Consider the following 22,645-nt stretch of genomic DNA (forward strand, 5'->3'; position numbering starts at 1 on the left):
GGAGAGACATCACCAGGCATGCTCAAATTGAAGGCACTGTGCAAACCTACCAGTAGCTAGCTTCTACACGCAGCACTACTCACCCACGAAAATCCTGGCAAACAAAGACAATACAGACAATTTTGGACACTCAACATTCTCCGCGCAATGTTCACTTGTGGGAAGGACTTTCTAGCCAGTGAAGAAACTGGCGCCTTGAACACTCGGCCTCGTTGTGAAGGCATAACACAGAGTTTGGCATCTGAACTCAGCCTACAGACATTGGCACAAATCATATGAGTGAATCGCAACCTTGCAAATGCAGGAAAGAGTACACACTCTACTAAAGATCAAGGTAAGCCCATAGGGGGACCTCACAGCACACAGTAAAGAGAAGGGAAGGGCCGAGGGGAATCAGGTGAATTCAGGTCTGAGTGTACACCTTGTATTAAACAGGTATTCCTCTGGGTGAAATAGGGAAAGTGAAGACTCTGGGCCAAGGGAGGCTCGTCCATCGCTCCTGCAGACACACAGGTGAGTGTGACAGTAAAAGAACACATGTTCAAGATTCGGTTGGCAGGTCCCCCTTTAATGAAATTCCTGTCCAATCCCTGGAGGTGCCCTGTGGACTGAAGGCAACCTTGCGATTGTAGGAAAGTCGATACCTATGGAAGTAGACCATCGAGCTAGGTAAAAGACAATTGTTGGGATTATAAGGAAGAGAAAAGGATATCTCGTTTTCATGGGCCCGTGAGGGATCAAAAGTTTACGTGCTATGAAACTCCATGAAGGAGGATAAGGATTCCTGAGGCACAGGGCCAAAAAGAAGAGCACATATCAAACTCCAAGATGGAGCAATTAGAATAGAAGATGAGATACATTTACTAAAGAGTGGTAAAGGAAGATGTACGTAGGGGAACAAATTGAAAGTCCACATGTGTATTGGGTCTAATATGTTTGCATATAGCTTTTTTCAAGTTTAAATATACAGATATAAAACGATAGCAAAAATAAATAAATTAATGCGATTTTTGTTACATTTTTCAAATGATTGACGTCAATCAAAAGGTTAAAATTAGATGAAACTAATACACCACTAAAAAGGGGAACCTTAAGATACTAAAAAACAAAGAACAATTTAATAAATAATTGTTAGAAAGTCTAAACGAAGGGGCAAGAACAACAGTGGTGCAAAGAGTTTTAAATAAATAAATACACAAATAATTTTAAGCAAAATATCATGATTAATGGATTACGAGCAACTATTGATGGTGCTTGCTCAAAAAGACTAAACCAGTAGACTTGATAAATCTAGAAAGAAGAATAAAAGATCAGGGAAGAATTCATTGTTTAAATTGACTTGTCATTATGGAAGACACACCTCTTCTACACCCATGTAGGTCATTGCCAAGATATATAGCCAAAATTAGACAGTATCATTCCAAGTGGGTGAAGGGCACGGCCGATAAAACGCTTATGTCATGGCTTCAAGAGGGTTTGTTGTCAAAAATGATACGGCATCACATGATGACATATTTACATGCCACTTATAAAAGTAAGAATTTAGAGAAGAGGTATGCAATTTTAGAACTCTGAAAAATGCACCAGAGTGAGAAAGTAGATCTAGCTGAGAAGGAGTGGATGCTTAATCAACAGACATACGACAACCTGGGGTATGCAAACTTTTTTGTCTGACATAGAGATGGCCATAAGAAACTTAAAAAGTTCATGTGCAGCGGGTCCTGACATGATCTCAAATGTCATGCTAAAAAAGAACACTGCCGAATGGGCTATCCTAATAGAGACACTTTTTCGACGACTATCTGTCCTAATGAAAATACCAGATTCGTGGCGACAAGCCATAGTTGTGCCAATCTATAAAAAGGGCAATCGGGCGGAACCAAACAACTACCGCCCGAATGCCCTTTTGGATACCATTGGAAAGATTTTTGCATCTTTCTTGAGACAAAGATTGGTCTCTTGGACATTGAGTGAAAAGATTTGCGACATTAGACAAACCGGTTTCACCAAGGGTGTTGGTGTAGATGCAAATCTGATGATGCTTAATGTTTTGAAGCTTGAGACCTTGAAAGCCAAGAAGAAAATACATCTGGCGTTTATTGATTTGCGTGGTGCATTTGATAGTGTCAACCGCAAATTATTATGGAAGAAAATGGTTGCCTGGAAATGCCCATCAGACTTGATTGCCCCAATAAAAGCATTGCATACTGATACCTCGATTAGAATTCGCCTGAACCAACAGGGTGAGTTATCAAAGAGTGTATTTACCAACAAAGGCGTAAAACAAGGATGCCCATTGGCGGCTGAGCTATTTAAATTGTTTATTTCCGATCTGCCTAATCATCTAGAGTCTGCACGTTGTTTCGCACCAAAAATAAACAACACAGAAATTCAATGTATCATTTATGCAGATGATGTAGTCCTAATAGATTCAACGGAGATCGGCCTCCAACGGCTACTAAACAAACTACAAGAATATCTGGAAATAAATGAATTAGATTTGAATTCAGATAAAACCAAAATTATGTCAATTGGTGCCCGAACTTCAAAAAAGCAGAAACTATATAAATGGTACTTTAATTTAACTCAACTAAGTTCAACAAATTCCATGAAATATTTAGGTATAATGTTTAATAACTTGATAAATGAAAAGTACTGGAAGGCAGAACTGGTGAACAAAATGACTCGATTCAGTATTCAGGGCCTTAAACTATACAAACTGTACGGCAAATTCAGTCTATAACCAATAATTACCTTCTACTGTCAAAACGTTACACTGGCAATCACATTTGAAGCTGAATCTGGATGGAATATTGAAACATTGTTTTGGCAAAAGTTGGAAGGCATTTTTTGGCGAAAAGTCCTGAAATTGCCTTCTTACATATCAGTGACTCAATTACGATATGAGCTGTCATTGAACTCTCTACATTCGAGCATTATGTGGAAATCCCTAATGATTTTCCGAAAAATAAAATTAAGACCAGTAGTTCCAGCTTACAAATTATTCTCCGAAAAACCAGGCCAATGGCAGTCTTTATTGTTACAAAAGTGGTGTCAGCTACAATTAGATCAACTGACACATGCAGATTTAACGCTAGAAGAATTAATTGTTCGACCACAAGTCGTCAAAAAGAAGTTTGAGCTCTGGAGCTGGATACTGACAATGACCGACGACTACTAATGCCCACGACGCTGAATTCTGGAATTGGAGCTCACAAACTTCATGTGCAGAGTCGATATTTAATTAATTGTCCATCTCGACACCACCGCAACCAGTTTTTGTGACTACGACTGAATGTACTGCAAACCAAAGAGATGTTAACCCGTCGTCATATTAATGAGGTGGGGGGAAATCATTGTCGGTTCTGCAGCCATCAGATCGAGTCAATCGAACATCTTATGACCGGCTGCACTTTTCTAGTAGCCCGGCGGATGCAACATTTGGGAACATTTGCTCCAGCTACCCCGAACAATCAAGAATGGTGGCAATATGCAATCGCAGGCCATAACATCAAACTAACGTATGCCGTCATAAACTTTATGTATTCATTGAAACTATATCAGAAATGACTAATAAGAAAGACAATATGATGCAAACAATGCGCCTGTGTCACGAGTAACAAAGGTATGACCTGTGAATTTGATGTCTGTGATTATGTCTTGAGTTGAAATGTGTAATAAAAGCACAATGGCCAGTATGTTATCATGCAGGCCTGTCGAGCTGAAACTTTCACCAAAATAAATAAATAATCAACAGACATAATGCCTTCAGCTCCTCTTTCCTCGCCTGAAAAACAAGGTTAAGGATTACTGAAGAGAAGGGATTTTATCCTTTAAAGGAATTAAAGGCAGCTGTGGGTAAGTTAACCCAATGCATGAGCCTTCTGCTTATAGTAGGGAAGATAGTATAGATGGAAAATAGAGAATGTATAATATGCAACTAAGGTAAACAGCATGATGGGAGAAAGGATAGACAAAAGAGACAGATAGACATAGAGTAAGAGGCAGATAGACAGAAGGGACTAAAGGATAATGCTAAGAGTATGACAATAGTACAGAATGAATGGATGGGAGGACACATATTGCTTAACCCCTTAAGTGCCAAGGACGAGTCTGTCCGTCCTTTTTGCATAAACTTGCATAATAGCCTGGAATTTAAGAGGTTAAATTAGACGACAAAGGCATTGATGGAGTTCGAGAAGGAGAGAAAAGGGAGGAGCGAGAGAAGAAAGAATGAGAGAAAGAAGAAGAAAGAAAATACAAACAAGAAAGGGATAAAGAATGTAAGTGAAGGGAAGAACAGAAAAGGTATGAGATAAGGAAAGGAGAGATTAGAAGAAGAAAAAAGAGAAGAGGCTGATGCCCAAATATAGATGAAAGTACATAGATTACAGAAAAGGCAAAATCAAGATGAATTGAGGGAGATGAAGAGAAAAAGAAATGAAATGTAGGGGATTAAAAGATGAAGAGATTGAATATGTATGCCGCAGAAGCACAACAATGAGCTGAAGATGGGAGAGGATCAGAACCATCCCGTGGGGCTTTGCAAGGGATACCAACATGGACAGAAGAGGACTCAGGTACTATAGCGACAAGGATTGGGATATTATATAAGTTAATATGGGATAAGGGAGGATGCAAAACTCAAGAGAGTGAACAAGAAGCTTTCTTTAAGGAAACAGGAGGAACAGTGAATTATGTCATAACAGACATTCATAGAACGATGTTCGTAAGCAGGTTAGATCTTGACGATGTGGGAGAAGTTAACAGTCATACGACTTGGGGCCTAACAATGAAAGGAGGGACAAAGAGAGAGCACAAAAAGAAGGCACATGTGAATTTGCAAGAAAATTGAGCATAGATAAAAGGGTAAAATTGTCAGATTTAGAGGACCTCAAAGAAAAAAGAATCCATTACCGACACAAAATACAGAACAACCGCAAGAATATATCACCACCTTATATAACTAGATTTAGAACATTGATAGGACGGAGACAAACAGGAGAGGACAATGTTGCTTGCAAGACCAGGAGTGTGGGCGGCATGATGGACCAGGATTTTCACAATTCCCGCTATTAGAGAAACGAGGGGGTCAACCACAATTTATTCCATGGCCCCAGATGGATAAAGAGAATGTAAAGTGCACACTACCAAGTTTAACTTCCAGTGCAGGAAAAAGGATTTCTGAATTAGAGAAAAGAACGTCAGGAATGACGTTAGCCATAGGCGACATTAAAGTCCTATTATCACCTATTCTAGGGGAGAGAGTGGGTTACATTTGGGAAAGAGCAGGATATCCAAAAGTAACTGCACAAAACTCGGTACATGATGGAGGGACATATAATAATTGTAGAGCATGTGTCTGATGAGTGCTTAGAGTACAATATCCTGATACATCGGATATTGGGGCGATAATGACAAGGAAAATGGGAGAGGGTGAGGACCCCATTGGTTTTATTCTGGATATTCAGGACAGATGGAGTTTGGAGACGCATGAACTGTGGCATAAGATGGTTGCATTCATTTTGCATATTTTCTGTCAAGGGACACCAGAGCCGGTGCAGTGTTAGTTAAAAAAAAAAAAAAACAGGTGGGAATGGAAGCAACACCATGGCCAGAGATACAATTGGCAATGATGCATTATTGTAGAATATTAAAGGAGAAACATAAAGAGAAATCCGAAGGGAGGAAACAGGAAAAGGCAAATTTGGTGCAGAAAACATTATACAAATTTGCCATGGAGGGAGCAGTGTTCACAAGTTATGAGGGAGCGATGGCACAAATAGTGCAGCTACCGCAGCAGAATAATGCCGCATACGCCATACATCAGAATGGGTATCATTTTATGCCAAGCGGCAGAAGGTATGGGCCGATAGGAGGAGGATGAAGGGGATTTCAAAAGCCCTCAAGGAAGGGGAGGATTTTATGGTGGACAGTCACTGCAATTTCTGAATTGCAGAAATATTGGTCACTTAGCCAGAGCATGCAGCAACAGTGGAGTCATGCTTCAGTAAAATTTGCAATCTCCAAGAGGGGGATGGGATATTCTCCTCAGTATAATACAGATGCACAAGGATATTATGCTCAAGATCACATGTAACCTCAGACGTATGCACCACAATGACAGCAGCAACAGCAAACACGTATGCAGATGCAACAGACACCGTCACAGCAAATACAATATATCCCAATGCAACCGAAAAGTATGTCTCAATGGCAAATGGATATGGGAGCCACGCAAGTAGCCATACCCAAACAGGGCAGTGTGACTGAGGTAGGAGGGAATCCTTTCACAGGCACGGGGATGAATTTATATCCACAATAGGAGGGCCCACAGAATGACCTGATGTGTTCAGTATTATCTGTAAAACTGGAACCCCAAGAGGAACCAGGGATAAAGGTGACGATAGGAGGCCAGATGTTTTCATTTCTTGTAGATGCTGGAGTGACTCGTTTCTCTGTCTGTGAGGACAAATATCCAATGTCAGGCATTGCCATGCATACGCAGGTATTTTCTGGGGTGATGAATTTAGTTCCATTTACAAACAAATTACCAATTTCTATAGAACAACACAATATATCTATGCCATTATTATACTCTAGGCAAATGGCAGTAAATATACTAGGGTGTGACGTAATGATGAATCTTAATATTACAATATATGTTGCTGATGAAGGAATAGTGTGCTCTACTCCAGGGATACTTTATGTAAATGTGAGAGAGTTTATATTAGCATTTACAGTTAAGAAAGCCTCCAACTGTCCCACTAGATGAGGCAGTTTTTTTTATATGGACTGACTTTTTAATTATCATGGTTACTCAAATGAATCATTAAGTTGTTAAGAGTAGCTGATAAGTTTTTGTTCAGGCCAGAGATGCCTATGGATGATGAGGAAGTGCAGATCATTGCTTTAGAACTAGAAGCAGCAGTAGTTAGAGAAGAACGGGTGATGCTTCATGAGACAGACGATGAGGGAATGGGGTGGAGAATAGTGATAGCCCTAAGTGAAGGATATAGGTTGACAGATTGGACATATGAGGAGGTATTCAGGGATGACTATTCAAATGACTAGTTAGTATTTTTTTTATAAGTGTTAATTATTGGATTAGTAGATAGTATAGAAATACCACAGATAATGGCATTAGTGAAAAGGAAGCCTCCATTTTTACAGGAAGAACAAGTACCAATTATTTTATTGACCACAAATCCATGTGACATGGGCCTATTGAAACGAGTGGGAGCAGTTAAAAATAAGCTCAAACCAGGAGCCATTTTGCCACATGCAAAGCAGTATCCGATGTCCAGAGAGGCAGTGAAGGAATATATGAAACTATATCCACTTTAATGAAGCAGGGCATCTTGGTACCATCTGTTTCTCTATATAACATGGCTGTGTACCCTGTCAAAAAATCAACGGGGGTCGTGGAGATTTATCCAGGACGTGAGATCCCTAAACAATATAGTCAAAGCTGTGTTTCCTTTAATTACAAATCCAGCAACAATATTGTGTAATATTCCATCGACAGCCAAGCATTTCACTGTTGTTGATTTAAAAAATGCATTTTTCTCAGTTACCCTTTATGAAGACTCACAGGATATGACATATAGAACTATTTCCCGGAACCATACTCATTTGCCTCAAGGGTATTGTGAGACCCTATCAATCCTTAATAGAGTCCTTCAGATGGACCTGGGTAATGTTCAACTTGAAAGCATCATAATTCAATATGTTGATGACATGTTGGTGTGTAGTGAGATGGAAGAAAACTGTAGAGAGGACTCTGTCAAACGTATGACTATCCTGGCAGAAAAAAAGGTACAGAGTAGATAATGAGAAATTACAGTATTGTCAGAAAGAAGTACTCTATATAGTACAATTGATCTCACAAGAAGAGAGAAAAGTGATACTGAAACAGCACAGGCTATTATGATGACTGAGCAGACAAAAACAGTAAGACGAATGCAACATTGTTTAGCTGTATGTAATTATTGCAAGGCCTGGGTCTTTGATTACAAAACGTATATCTGACCACGCTTGAAAGGAGTCAAAGAGGCACAGGTGGCTAAAAATGAATCATTGTGGACAGAAGAGATGAATGAAGGATTTGATGAGTTAAAAAAGGCGATTAGTACAGCTCCTGTATTAGGAATTCCAAATTATAGTGAATAGTTTTACTTATTCTCTCATTCAAATGTAGAAGTCATGACATCAGTAAACAGAAAAGATTGTAGTTTAGGAGGATATCTTGCGCTCACACCATACACTTGATCTAAGTTTTAAATTTTTACAAGTCCAACATCATTATTCATAAAGTCACTCCAAGTGTTCCTTCAATATGAATGTTTTTAATTCTTCTAGAGAAAAACACAGCCGACAATTTAATTTGATAATGAATACATGAGTGGATCTAATTGTGGAATACAGATAATAACTGTCTATTTTTGTTGATCAAACGGAGATATTTTGATTGAGACACTAATTTGTGGTCTTAAATGTATGTTTTTTTCTTTAAACACCGATTGAAATTCTTGATTTTCCATCATCCTGACCTGACATGTGACACAATATGGTATGGTTTTTGAAAAATGTATATATTGAATGAATGTGTAATTTTGTACAGCCTTGAGAACGACCGGTGGTCGAAACACGTGTCGGCTGTATTTTTCTCTAGAAGAATTAAAAACATTCATATTGAAGGAACACTTGGAGCGACTTTATGAATAATGATGTTGGACTTGTAAAAATGTAAAACTTAGATCAAGTGTATGGTGTGAGCGCAAGATATCCTCCCGAACTACAATCTTTTCTGTTTACTTGCTACAAGCTTTGTGGGAAGCTTGAGGGAAGATTATTACTTGCTGCCGACCTTTCTTTTAGGTTTTAAGAGTGGTAAATAGCGCTCGCAATCCAATAGCGATCCCACAAAGAAACTGCTAGCCTCATGACATCAGTACTTACACAGAAAACAACATTAGGACATGGTCGCAAACCATTGGCTTATTAAAGTGGGTTGTTAGATCCAGTTAGGACACTATCCTTGTGAGCAATCTTTAGCAGCTGCTGCATTTGCGATTGAAAAAGCCTTGTTATTTGTAGAACATGCATTATTTGTGATTTTGGAGAATCCTAAATGTACATTGACCACACAAAGAGCATCAGGTGCTGTGGTAATTATCTTAAACCCTGCAATCAATATCATTAGGTGGCACACAGTGAATCCAGCAACGTGTATAGCTGAACCAGTGGGAGAAGATGATGATGTGCATGACCAGCCTAGGATATTATATTGGTAATTCCATCTAGCACAAAGAAGGTGTTTCAAAATGTGACAGAGCACACTTATGTGCCCACTTCTGAAAATATCCACCAGAAGACCTAGAAAACTACCAAACAATCATGAGCATAGCATTTATTGGCAATGTCATCGGAAATGTAATTACTTAAACAAATTGAGCAGATCGATCTTCTCTGTGAATACCAATATAAGCCCCCCTGCAAATGCAAATGACATCATCCTCCATGTTCGGCAATCACTCACTACTCATCCTCCATATACACATCAAGAGCTCCCCTGGCACGTCCTGAAATGGTTCACATTCTACCTATATGGTCTGAAGATGGGCTCCTTCAAGTCCAAACACTGCCCACTTGCCTGTATTCCATCAGTGTTCCATTCTGATGGAACCCTGTGATCTTTAACCTCTACATATAACAAATGAGCTCACCCCTAGATAAACACAGCATTGCAATACATCAGTGTGCAGTTGATTCACAGTTTTACCTAAAGACCAAACTCTCACTACATTTAGTTTACTTTTTATTTTCTTAGACAAAGTCAAAGAATGGGAAACATTACTGAGAACAATGTGGGAAACATTGAGACTAGTTTAGTAGGACATATCAGAGAATAAGAGCATTCCAATATCAATTCCAACTGTTGTGGCTGCTGTAGCCATTCTTTGCTTGTTGTGCTTTATCAATGCACTACTTTAAACAAAGAAAAACGTCATTGCTAAGCCATCCCATGGCCCTAGTAGAGGTGCAAAGAGTATCTAACACTACAGCTATGTAGATAGAAGGGAGAGGCTGCAAGGATGGGGAGACCAAACATCACATTTCAAAATGTAAGGGTGATGAGACCCTGTGCCTCCTCTGTTAGGTGTACCTATATTTTGAGGAGAAATAATGAATCTACTTCAACACACCCCACAGAAATTGCCGACATCATTCTAACCCACGATCTCGAATTCCTTGCCCTAACAGAAACATGGCTACACGAGGCATCTGGGCCACACCTATCGCTAGCTATTCCTACCAACTACTCCATCCTCAGAGCTGACAGACCTAATGGTAAAGGAGGAGGCATAGCAATTATCCCCAAATCACTACTAGGCTGTAGACTTGTTTCCACCCTAACACTTAAATCCTGTGAGCTACTCACAGTCAAGATTCAAACTTCTCCCACAAGCACGATCACCATTAACCTCATATATAGACCCCCAGGCCCTCCTGGAGTCTTCGAAGAAGACATCACTGCACTCATCACTGAAAACTCCAGACCACTAGCACAAACAATCATCCTCGGTGACTTCAATCCTGGCTACAACGACCCTAAGGATGCCCCAGCCACATCCCTAACCAACGCCCTAACTGAGCACGGATTTACTCAACTCAGTACCTCACCTACTCACCAGAAAGGTAGAATCATCGACTGGGTTGCTACTCTTAACTGTTACACCACATGTAGGGACCCCCAACCTCTCACTTGGACGGATCATTACCTTATCCCTCTTGAAATCCACATCAACCACACAGCACCTAATAAATGCCCCATGGCACCTGCCTGCCCAACTAGAAACAAGCGAAACATTACAGCTGAAGCCCTAGTACCTCTGGTCCTATCCACCCTTAACGCACTACCGGACAATGCTGACCTCAACCTACTTGTTGACACCTTCAACAACTCTATGGCCACTGCCATTGACACTATTGCCCCTTTGAAATTACGTAAAAGCAAGCCAATAAACCACTTAAATTCGTGGTACACCCCCGAACTTAAACTACTTAGGAAAAAGAAGGCCAAAGCTGAACTCTCATGGAAATCTAACCCATCTTCGGAAAATAAATCCACCCTCAAGAATATCTCTGCGCTCTACAAAAGTGAGATAATTTGCACCAAAAAAGAGGCCTACAACAATAAGATAGAGCAGGCAGGCTCCTCCACTAAAGAATTATTCAAAATATTAAAGGGGCTAGAAAACCCCAACCCACCTCTAGACACCTGCTCAAAAGATAAACCATGGTGCATCAGCATCCAGAACGCACTTAACAACAAAATCATTGGACTCCAAACCAAAATTGAGGACAAACGTCAACAACTTTTCGACAATTCGACCGCAAACCCAACCCTTAACGCACCAACGCCTGCCAAAGTTAATACAGCCTTCACCTTTAAGAAAGTAACTACTCTAGAAGTCCAAAAAATTATCGCCTCCTTAAAACCATCCAACAGTTGTCCTGCACAGATAATAAAAGACGCAGCCAGAGACCTTTCCCCATTCATCACTAAACTTATCAACTTGTCATTTACTAACAACTCTGTCCCTAGCAACCTAAAACAGTCCTGGGTTCTCCCTCTCCTAAAAAAGCAATCATTAGACCCAGCCATACCAACCAATTATAGACCCATCACCACTGTCCCTTTCCTATTAAAAATCTTGGACAGAGTCGCCTACATTCAGATTCAATCCAACCAACTGCTAGGTATACGTCAATCTGGCTTCAGACCTCAACAGAGAACAGAAACCGCTTTGGTTGACCTCAAAAGCCAGATTGATGAAATCAAAGACAAAGGCAATGCTGCTATTCTACTTCTCTTAGACCTTTCAGCAGCCTTCAATTTATTCGACCACAAAATCCTCTGCAACCACCTATCTATTGCAGCCCACTTCTCTGCCTCTGCCTCTGCATGGATACAATCCTTCCTGGCGAATAGAACTATGCGGGTTTTCTCCACAACAGCAGCAGCTGACCCCATCCCCATTGCATGTGGAGTCCCACAAGGCTCCTGTGTCAACCCCACTTTGTATAATATATGTACAAAACCGCTATTCGACAAACTGGACCGTCTGGGTGTCACCTACACCAACTACGCAGATGACACCCAGATCCTCCTTACCATCTCGGGCAACTACAATGCAGCTGTCACCCGGATTAATAAAATCTTCTCCATCATTCAGGCATGGATGGCCACACACGGCCTCTGCCTGAATGATGATAAGACAGAGCTTCTCCTGGTCGGCTCTCCCAATAACCTGGCTAAACTCAGTCCTTGCTACAATAACATTACCATAGACGGTAACACCATCCCCATTGTCAAAAGTGTGAAAACCCTAGGCTTCCACTTTGATGCCAATATCAACCTCACCAAACAAATTAACTCAACCGCCTCAGCTACTGCCTACACAGGTAAGCTAATCAGGGCTAGCAGACCCTTTCTATCTTCCAATAGCTGCCTTACTCTGGCCAGAGCCCTCATCCAGTCCAAACTGGACTACTGTAATAGTCTGTACTTAGGAGCCAATCAATCCATAATAAACAAACTCCAGGTTCTCCAAAATAATGCTCTACACGCTGCACTCAACATCCCAAGTCGAGAGCACATCTCCACAACTAGAAAGCGTGCAAATGGCTTTCCATACAGCAAAAAATTTACCTCAAAACTATCTGCCTCACGTATAAGTCCCTTAACCACCTAGCCCTACCCTACATCACTAACAAATTTACTTTAAAAACCGCCACCAGAATCACCAGATCATCCAACTCCCTATGCCTGGTAGTGCCTAGATTTGCCCTAAAAAGAGCAGGAGGCGCCAGCTTCACAGTGCTAGCCGCCCAACTCTGGTACACACTACCACTTGACATAAAAACTATTGAATCCTTTCCGATCTTTAGGAAACATGTTATCAGCTGGTTACTGAACAAAGAATAGCACGTATTTATGTAAATTGTTGCACCAAGTAATTTGTTGCAATATGTAATTGTATATTTCATGCCTGTAACCGTATTCTTAAGCGCCCTTCTGCCCACGGGTCCGGAGCGCTATACAAATAAATAAAACAAACAAACAAACAAACAAACAAACAGCTCAACGTCTATGAACTCAATCAGGCACTGGCTAATTTTAGAGTGACATAAGTCTGAATGTTTTCAGATATGCAGCCAGGTCACATATTTCAGCCAGAAAAATTAAGCTGCATTTTTCCTTTAGGTAGTCTGCATCTCTCAACACGGGAAAACTCTTGACATGCACTTGTCCTGTTAAAGTAAACACTCTAGTAGTTGAGGGGAGAAGGGCAACATTGGCTACATATTGTGTAATGGATCCAAACCATACCTTCATTGAGGGTGGTACATTGATATTAAATCTGGCAAATTTGTACAGACAAGGCTATATAGCCAGTAACACATGATCCAACCAAACAGTGTTATCCTAACAAAGGCAAAGCTATCATTAAAGTGTGTCTTTCAGCCTAGACTCCTTTTTCCACTGAAAACATGTTTTTTGTGGTTTGCCTTTGGTTTCAATACAATGATGTAGCATTTTGGGAAAAATATGCAGCATAACAGAGCTGAACTGGAAGCCAAGATGGCAAAAATCTCCATGGCAACCATGAACTTGTCCCGAGTGCTGAGGTAGGCTGGAACAAAAGTGAGCCAAACACTGAGGAAGGCGAGCATGCTGAAGGTGATCAATTTGGCCTCGTTAAAGCTGTCAGGCAGTTTTCTGGCTAGGAAGGCCACTATGAAACTAATAATGGCAAGAATCCAGAGATATCCCAGCATGCACCAAAACGCAATGGGAGATCCCTCATTACATTCAACTAGTATCTTTCCAGGTTGAGTGTGAGTGTTATATTCTGTGAAAGGGGGAGAGATAATCATCCAAGCAGTACACAGAAGAACCTGAATGAGTGTGCAGCCACTAATGACATTGTAAGACAGTTGAGGTCCCATCCATTTCCTTAGGCCACTCTTGGGTTTGGTAGCATTGAAGGCAATGACCACCATGATGGTTTTGGCCAAGATGCAAGAGACACAAAGAGTGAATGTAATGCCAAATGCTGCCTGGCGAATGAGGCATTTTTCTGGGGTGGGGTAACCAATGAAAACCAAAGAGCAGAGGAAGCACAGGGTCAGGGATAGGAGCAGTAGGTAGCTGAGGGAGCGGTTGTTGGCTTTGACAATGGGTGTGTCCCGGTGAAAGATGAAAAGTCCTAAAATTGTAGGAGGGATCCCAGAGCAGAATAGACTGGCAGCTGCCAAAACAACTCCTAAAGCCTCTTCAAAGGAGAGGAATTGTATTGCCTTTGGGATGCATTTTTCGTGTCTGACATTAGGCCAGTGATCAGACGCACACCTGACGCATTCCGTAGAGTCTGAAGAGGAAAACAAAGGCATTAAGATATGAAAATCTTTGGTATTTCATAGTTTCAAAAAAGTGTTACAGTTACTGAGATCTACTCACCGCTTTTGTTTGAGATTTCCCCAGCAGGGCATGCAACGCACTGGAAGCAGCAGAGGGGCTTTCCTTGTTTAGCTTCTTTTCTAAATCCAGGAGAGCAGCTGGGTGTGCACACAGACACAGGGATCTGGAAAAATAATGATTTCCCTGTTAGATACAAGGAGTATTCCTTCTCACCATTCCACTTCCCATTGGGTGGTATAGTTGCAGCACGTCCGTCTGCTATTTTCCAGAGCTTCATGAGCTTGCATTCATTTCTCAAAGATCGTTTCCTCCTGGCATAATATGCCAACATTGTATTACTCCTCCCAAGCCATTCGAAAAGGTAAGGAAAAAATAGAAGAAACATTTAATCTTGAGTCACTCAAAGGCACTCTGAGGGTGTTTGCTATTGTTTATTCTCCCGGATAGTAACCCAATCAGAAGTCTCAAATCTATTAATATTGTATTTTTATTTTTACGTAGGGCAGACACACCACAGATTGAATTGTCTATTGGTATTGGCAGTATAATAACAGGAGAAGGGATACTGATAGGGGGGGGGAAGAAAGGGACCTTTAAGGCAGAAGAAATGGGGAGCAGGTCAGGGAGCAGTGGAGGGAGCAGGTAGGTTAGAATATGAAGATTTTGATGTAGCACTGAAGTGCATGAGACAGTCAATGACTCTATGATGAGGTGGCAGGGAGTTCCACATGTGAGGTGAACATAGGGATAAACATGTATATCCTTTACATATGCAATGTGATGAAGGCCCTGTGAGATGGTTAGTGTCCAACGGGCATCCAACACGTCCAATCACAGACATTGATCAGAAGAAGGAGAGAATTGCTGTCCTCCCTCTTTTCCTTATTTTCCTCCCATAAGTCTAATTCCTTCACACACCATGCACCTGAGCTCCATGGTAGGCAGGTGAAATCAGGAGACCCTTGGAAATTACCTGTGGTTACTAAAGATGAAGACCTCCGCCATTCTCTAGCATTTATTTCTACATTAGTTTTCACTATACCCCTTCCCCAACACACTGTTTCCTGTCCCTATTCCTGTAAGACAAATACAGACTGGTACTTTCCTTGCAGATCAGATAGCCCATCCAACCCATAAAATATGAAGTCTACTGTTACTCATATGGAATGTATGCATGGAGCTATAACAAAAACTAAATACACATTCAGAATAGTTTGGAAAACAGCAAAATAGAATTGAATGTAGAAAATGGATGTTCCGGTTTGATGAGAATAAATGTGGGTGCCACTTAGTTTGGAGCAACATCACTCAGATGAACAGCTAAACTAACATCCAACATCCCTCCCCAGTGTTGTTCTGGTAATTTCACCTAGCTATGCAATGCTCAGATCTTCTGATAATGGTCAGATTCTTCTACTAAAGATCATTAACTCTCTAAGGGGCAGTTTATTTTAGCCGCATACGTTGGAGATACCCATATGTCAGTCTACTTTTCAAAAGTAAGCCCCTTCTCTCTGCATTATATGGCAGTGTCGACCGCCAGAAATAGATATCCTAGTTGAAAACATAAGCTAGGTCATCTTCTTGACCCCATAAACTAACCACCCAATTATCTGATGTCATTAGTGGAATGCCATACTATCCAACAATATGAATCAAGTAATCTTTCATGTATGTTTTACCAAAGCATATTATTGTTGCACCATTTACATGCATTGGGCAAACACATGCTTATGCCAATATGCTTGTCGAGAGCTATCTTCAGTCCCAGCCAACGAATTAAAAAGGCTTTAAAGGGGCAGGTTCCAATACGATGGGCATAGTCTTGTACCTATATCAACGTGCCTTACGAGACCACTGTAGTCAGATGTATTGTTTACGATTAAGTTTTCTTTGACATTTAATTTTTTTAAATGTTTTTTTTATTTTGTTTGCTTCATTACTAACCTTTCTAATTTCCAACACAGTTACAATGCTCTTGCATATGACAATTCCACCGTTATCATTTATAAAACATTAATTTAGAAAAATACAAGAAACGAAAAAGAAAATGAGAGAGAAGGCACAAAGAACAGAAATAATCCATTCAAATGTGCCTCACACACCTTCTATCTATTCCAACTTTAAAACTAGCTCAACACATTCATTCAAGATGTTCCTCCAGCACTTGCAGCACTGACTTGCCAGACGTGATACCACAGTCTGACAGATGATATCCCAAAATATACCATTGAGCATCACCTGTGACCGGAAGTGAATCCACAATCTTTCACCTTGTATTTGTGTCTGCTGCTGCCTGGACTCAAGTGATGATACAGTCTGGTGCATAGACTCGTTTCTCTTTTCTAGGGTGTGGATGAACATTATCTGTCCTATGACCTCCTCCCAAGACAGGACACCAGTACAGTCTACTGCTAGTCGTAATTGCTTATGCTACCAGGTCCCAAAACTCTGTCACATAACCACCCCATGTTATCCATTCTAACTACCCTACACCATATACACTTTTCATGATATCCCCACTCATAAGTATGTGGTATTATGAAAAATAGGTAGTGTTTAAAATACCATGGCTTTCCCTTTACTTCTATTATCATAATGAGGGCCATAGAATCTGAATCTCAGCACATTGCACTTTTTTGAATGAACCAGCGTTTAACCAAAGCTGACCAGTAAAGCATGCATCTTTTATTATAAACATGGAGATAGATGCTGAGCAATCCTATTAGCTGTAAAATGGGATGGATTAGCTGGTGTCAGCCTGCAGTCCATTGTTTTCTGCCAGCGCCTCGCTGCCGGTTGTGTTTACTGCACCCTCCCATTTGCTGCCCCCCTCTAGCCCCAGCACCTCCTTCACTCCATGCTAGCACCCCCTACCCCAGCCTCCCCTCCCACCACACTTACATGCAGCCCGGTGCACAAACAATAGTAGGCACTCCTACATCCTCCTGAAATGACGCCACTAACATAGAAAAGAGACTTAGACCCTATTCTTTATCATATGGCAGCCACCTGGTTGTTGTGACACGAGAATCGGCCAGCCTACCTTAAGAGAACCACCTTAAGGAAAGAGGAGGGAGGCAAGGACAAGGGGAGGAAGGGGAGGAAAAGGAGGAGCTGGTAGACACTGGGAAACACACACTGCTGTAGAAGGATATAAAGAAGGTTGGAGATTCCCTTGTCTCCGTGTCTTCATGGGATCGGTGTGCGGGGCCTTGAGGTTTGGGACTCCAGTAAAGTGAGGCCAACTACACTACAACAACTGGCAACGAGGCTGGCGTGATGACACTGCACCATGGGGCCGAGTAGGAGTGGGAGGCCCATTGAACAGGTGGCGCAGAGGAAGAGGCCAGAGGGAGAGGTCCGCCGTACCACAGCAGGAAGGGAACCCGCTCCCCAGCAGCATGGAGAGAGCAGGGTAGGAAAGAGAGAACGCGCACCGGCAAATGCCACGGGCACCCAACTACGCGTGCATCAGCAGATTCTGCGTATGATGCAGAGAGGCTGCGGATGACACGTGGCTGAAGAAATATATATATATATTGTGCCAGCCTATGCAACAACCCCGGGATATGGACTACCCACTAAACCACCAGGGAAGTGACCCCCACAGAACTATGGAGGGACAATTCTCACACCAGACCCGCCCAGCAGACCAACAAGGCACACAACTGCATGCCTAACGCATGCAGAACAAACAAATAAGGCGCCGGCCCAACAGACAGCACCAAGGGAGGACACCCTAACTAAGGACAGTGAAGAACACACACAATAAACTGCTGAGAAGAGTCATAACACCAAAGAAGTGCACACACAGCATGAAGCAAACCACAAATAACACAATGATAAGTACATAAAAAGAACTGCAGGGGAGACAGAAATTACACCATCAAATCAACGCACAAATGAATGGACGTGCAAATAACCCAACGAACAGGAAATAAACATACGGCAGAGGAATACGACCTGCAGAGGACACCAAAATCATAACACCAGAGGAGCATACGAGAATAAAAGAAGTTAAAGTACAGAGCAGTATGGCACAAGGAGTGAAAATAAGAGCAGTAGACGACAGAGATGCGGAAACGTGATCTGTGTGTGACGCAGGAAATTCGGCCGACCCCGAGGTAACAAGAACGCTGGAGAAGGTGAACGGGACGGCCACAGAGGAGACTGCCCAAGGAGGGGGTCACGGAAGAGACTACCCAAGGAGGGTGCCACCGGAGAGACTGCCCAAGGAGGGGGCCACAGGAGAGACTACCCAAGGAGGGGGCCACAGGGAAGACTGACCAAAGAGGTCGCCAGGCCCGGCTCCAGCAGGGGGTCAGGGGGGCTAGGCCCCCCCAATGTTAGCCCCTGGCCCCCCCTAGAAATCAGGGCTGGACTGGAAACCAAAAGAGGCCCTGGAAAATGTGATCAAAGTGGCTCCATATTTTGACGCACGAGTGAGCAATATTAGTGCACAGGAAAATATTTCTGCACCAGGGGGCCCATCATATTGAAAACAAGCATTGGGAATGCCAACAGTTTGTGTAGGCATGGCAAGAGCACTTTCCAAGCACCGCCGTATTGGTATTAACTGGCCATTAATGGCAGCAGGTGCAAAACGGTGTGAGTACCTGAGCACCTATTAGCAGTTTATAGCTGGTGCAGGTGCCATCTATAAACCCAAACGAATAAAAAAACAGCACAGAGATGAGGATAAGAGCACGTGTAGTGAATATTACAGCAGAGGAATCCCACGGCATGGGGGTGTTTTAGCAAATGTGATTTTTAAAGCAGAGGGTGAAAGTACAGCACAGGACTGGACGATTTTGGCCCAAATACATATTATATCATGGGTAGGTCATGCTACAGCACAGGGCTGGCTTTATGCAGGGCTAAGGGATTACATAATATGGAAGGGGATTTTTCTTATGTGGCAGAAATATTACAGCATGGGGTTGGGGGTTTTGCACACCAGGAGAACCATCAGGCAGTGGCGGGCTGATGGATTACACAGCATGCACAAGCTGTTGGGTGGGGTGGGGTGCTCAGCACAGCGTGAAGACAACTGCATAGGCAGGCAGGCACCCATGAATCAGCCGGGAAGATATGAAATTACCATCAGAGTCCTGAGGATTGGGGAGGTGGAGAGGAGGACAGAGAGTGTGTGGAGCAAGGGGGTGGGCAGGGCATAATGTACTAGCCGACGATTGCTGAGCAAGGAGAGATTTAGTGCAGGTGTTTTGGGGAAATCACACCACACTGATATATTACAGCACACCGGGTGGAGCGTTAAAGTACAGGAAGAGAGGTGCACACCACAGGGAGCTAATGTACCAGCAGAACAGGCCAATGTTACAGCAGGAAGTGGATGGTACAGCAGACAGTGAGATTATTACAGCACATGGCTTGAAGAGTACAGTGCTGGGAGAGCACACTACCGCCACTGAGAATGTTACAGCACAAGGGGGTACGCACCTTGCTAGGTTCCACCTGCGGGCCTGAGACATCATCTGCACACCCTGCAGCCCCCCTTCACAGCCAAATAAAGTCTGGAATCGCTGAAATGTGTTATTGTTCTCACAGAGACAGAGGGGCCCAGAAGCATAGGTGCCATGCTAAGGCATCCTAAATACAACCGGATAAGATAAGGGGTTATCGGAGGGGGTGCTGGAACAACCCACCCACACACATCTACTCCCTGTCCAGAAACAACATGACCTTAGATCTGGTTATCAGGACAACTCCGGGAGTATGCAGACCTCACCACCTACCACAAGCATGAAAGATCAGACATCGGCTAGCCAGGATTAAGGTCCATTGGCAGAGCTTTGTGGGAGTGAGTGTGATGGAAGAATAGGGGTTGCTTCTAGACAGGGTTGAGTAACACTGGTAGAGCTGCGTGTGAAGGAGACACTGACTGTAATGGAATAACGTGAGGTGTTGCAAGACAGGATGGAGGGTCCATTGGCAGATCTGAGTGTGAGCCACTGTAATGGAACAACAGGGTTGCTGCTGGCTAGGATTGAGGTCCATTAGCACAGTTTTTTTAATGGCTGTAATAGTAGCAAAGGGGTTACTGCTGGTAAGGGTGGACTAGTAGTGAAGGTCAGATGAGTGTTAGTTGCGGTAATGGAACAGCAGGCGTCAATGGAAGTCAGTGCTGGAATTGTGGAGTTGTGGGAGGTCAGGATTGGGAAGAGGTGCATTAGCAGAGCGGTGTGTCAGCCTCTATAATGACATAGTTAGGGACTTCTTTAGTTCATAGTAAGGTACATTTGTAGAGGTGGGTGTGAGTGGCAGTACTGGATTAGCAGTTCAGTTTGGTCTTGCATAGCAGAGCTGAAGTGTATTTTAATAGGTCTACGGGTTGCCAGTATTCCCACTACACCTCGATAACCATCCCCATTCAGTTCAGGGCCGGGGGATCACCTCACAAGGAGCGGATATTAGGTAAACTGGGTGCTGTTTTACAGTATAGCTCAGGCAGGGATCATTAAAGCACAGGAAGGGGAATGTTAGAGCTCATGGAGAACATATTACACGACCCCGGCCGGTAAATGATTACAGCATAGGGGGAACACATTGCAGCAGAGGTGCAGAATATTACAGTTCATGGCATCACAGTAAGAAAAAAGTTCAGCACTTTTATGCACAGGATAGCAACACATGGAAAACATCATAGCATGATGGCTAGAAAATATTACAGCACATTGTAAAAGGTTTACCTCATAGGGTGAGAGTGAGGGTCAGAAGCACTCGGCAGAATGGGAGAGGGGCACGCATGTACACATAATCCCTTACCTTTCAGGTCTGGCTACTGCCCTCAGCTGCTTTCAGCCCCAGCCACAGCCTCACTTGGGTCACCTGCTGCTGTCTACTGATGGAGGTAGTGCGGCCCACCTCACCTGGTTGGTTGGCTGTCTTTCTTGAATCTGTTAGAGCACACCATGAAAACGGGCACAACACATGGCATGGGCCTGGTACCAGGACAGCACTCGGACTGTCTGTCAGCAGTGTCTCTCAGGTGGCAGTGGCACATTCAATAATGGGCCCAGCCACACCTGCACATGTGACTCAAAAGCACAGAGCATACTAGGGCACTGCGGTTTCAATGCACGTGCACCCTAGTGCGACGAGAGTGCAAGCCCCAAAATCCATGGGCAGGGTCGGGCCTTGCAGGCAAACAAATCATACAGCGAATGGCCACACTCAGGCTGGCCTGTATGATGCATATCCCCGAATGGCGAGTGATAGTTTAATTTTGAGTACCCATGCATCCTTCCCCCAGGAAAAGAGGCCCTATAGCCCGAGGCCTACCGGGGAAACTCCTGGTCTCCCGGTGGGTCAGCCCAGCCCTGCTAGAAAGGAGACCATGTCAGTGCTGTGAGGTTTTCTTCATATTTTTCTTTTTTTCATCAAAAGGCTGAATGTATTTTAACTATACGCAATACAAAAAAAACTAAACATGGAGTTTAAAAAGCCACTGGGAACCAGGGGGTGGAGGGGGAGACTAAGAGGGTAAAAACAGGCTGGGGGGATTTTGCGATTAGCATTCTGAGGAGCTGCACTGAAGGTGGCTCAGTCAGGATTTGTTTGCTTACCTTGGACAATGATTTATGCCCCACAGCCATGAAAGCAGAAATGACCAGGGATATGGAGGGCCATTCACACCTCTAAGTAAGGTAGCACACTTGCTCAAGCAGGCAGCCTACAACTGTCTAGCAAGATCCTGTGTTGCTTTTTTAACTAAACTTTTAATCTTACTTACATTACAAACCTCTCATTTATATGGTAGCTATTGTTTCAAACCTATCAAGTAGATTTCTGTAATTGAATGTAGGTGTTAATGTGTGGGAATATAGCTGTTCCAATCATGCCTAATAAGATGGTTCACTGTAGAAGACAATAAATGGAGGTGGTGATGCTTGGACAAAGATTTCTACACCAGGCGCATACATGGCTAAAGACCCTGACAAGTTACATTCACTGGAACACAAGATACCGCAAGCATTTGTAGACCTTGTGGTCCAGCAGATTGGGCACGGCTGTTCACATTAGTGGCAGGGAGGGCAAGGCTGATTGGTAAATAATGGTATTGAAGCCTGAGCGAGCAATGGCAGTGATTAATTAGACTGAGAACCCTTACAAATTCCATTCAAAGTATAT

General features: G+C 42.8%; 1 protein-coding gene across 1 annotated transcript in view; it reads right to left on the bottom strand.

Moving 5' to 3' along the window:
* Window positions 1–13,530: 13,530 nt before the first annotated feature.
* LOC138467086 (vomeronasal type-2 receptor 1-like) overlaps window positions 13,531–22,645 on the bottom strand; it is a 64,083-nt gene continuing 54,968 nt past the window's right edge. Inside the window, exons 7-8 of the mRNA XM_069607237.1 lie at window positions 14,531–14,654; window positions 13,531–14,441 (exon numbers count right to left, since the gene is read on the bottom strand). Coding sequence (XP_069463338.1) covers window positions 13,531–14,441; window positions 14,531–14,654 — 1,035 coding nt within the window. The remainder of the gene's footprint in view (window positions 14,442–14,530; window positions 14,655–22,645) is intronic.

The sequence above is a fragment of the Ambystoma mexicanum genome, chromosome 1p (assembly GCF_040938575.1).
Source record: "Ambystoma mexicanum isolate Mex_15411 chromosome 1p, UKY_AmexF1_1, whole genome shotgun sequence".
NCBI classification, from domain to species: Eukaryota; Metazoa; Chordata; class Amphibia; order Caudata; family Ambystomatidae; genus Ambystoma; species Ambystoma mexicanum.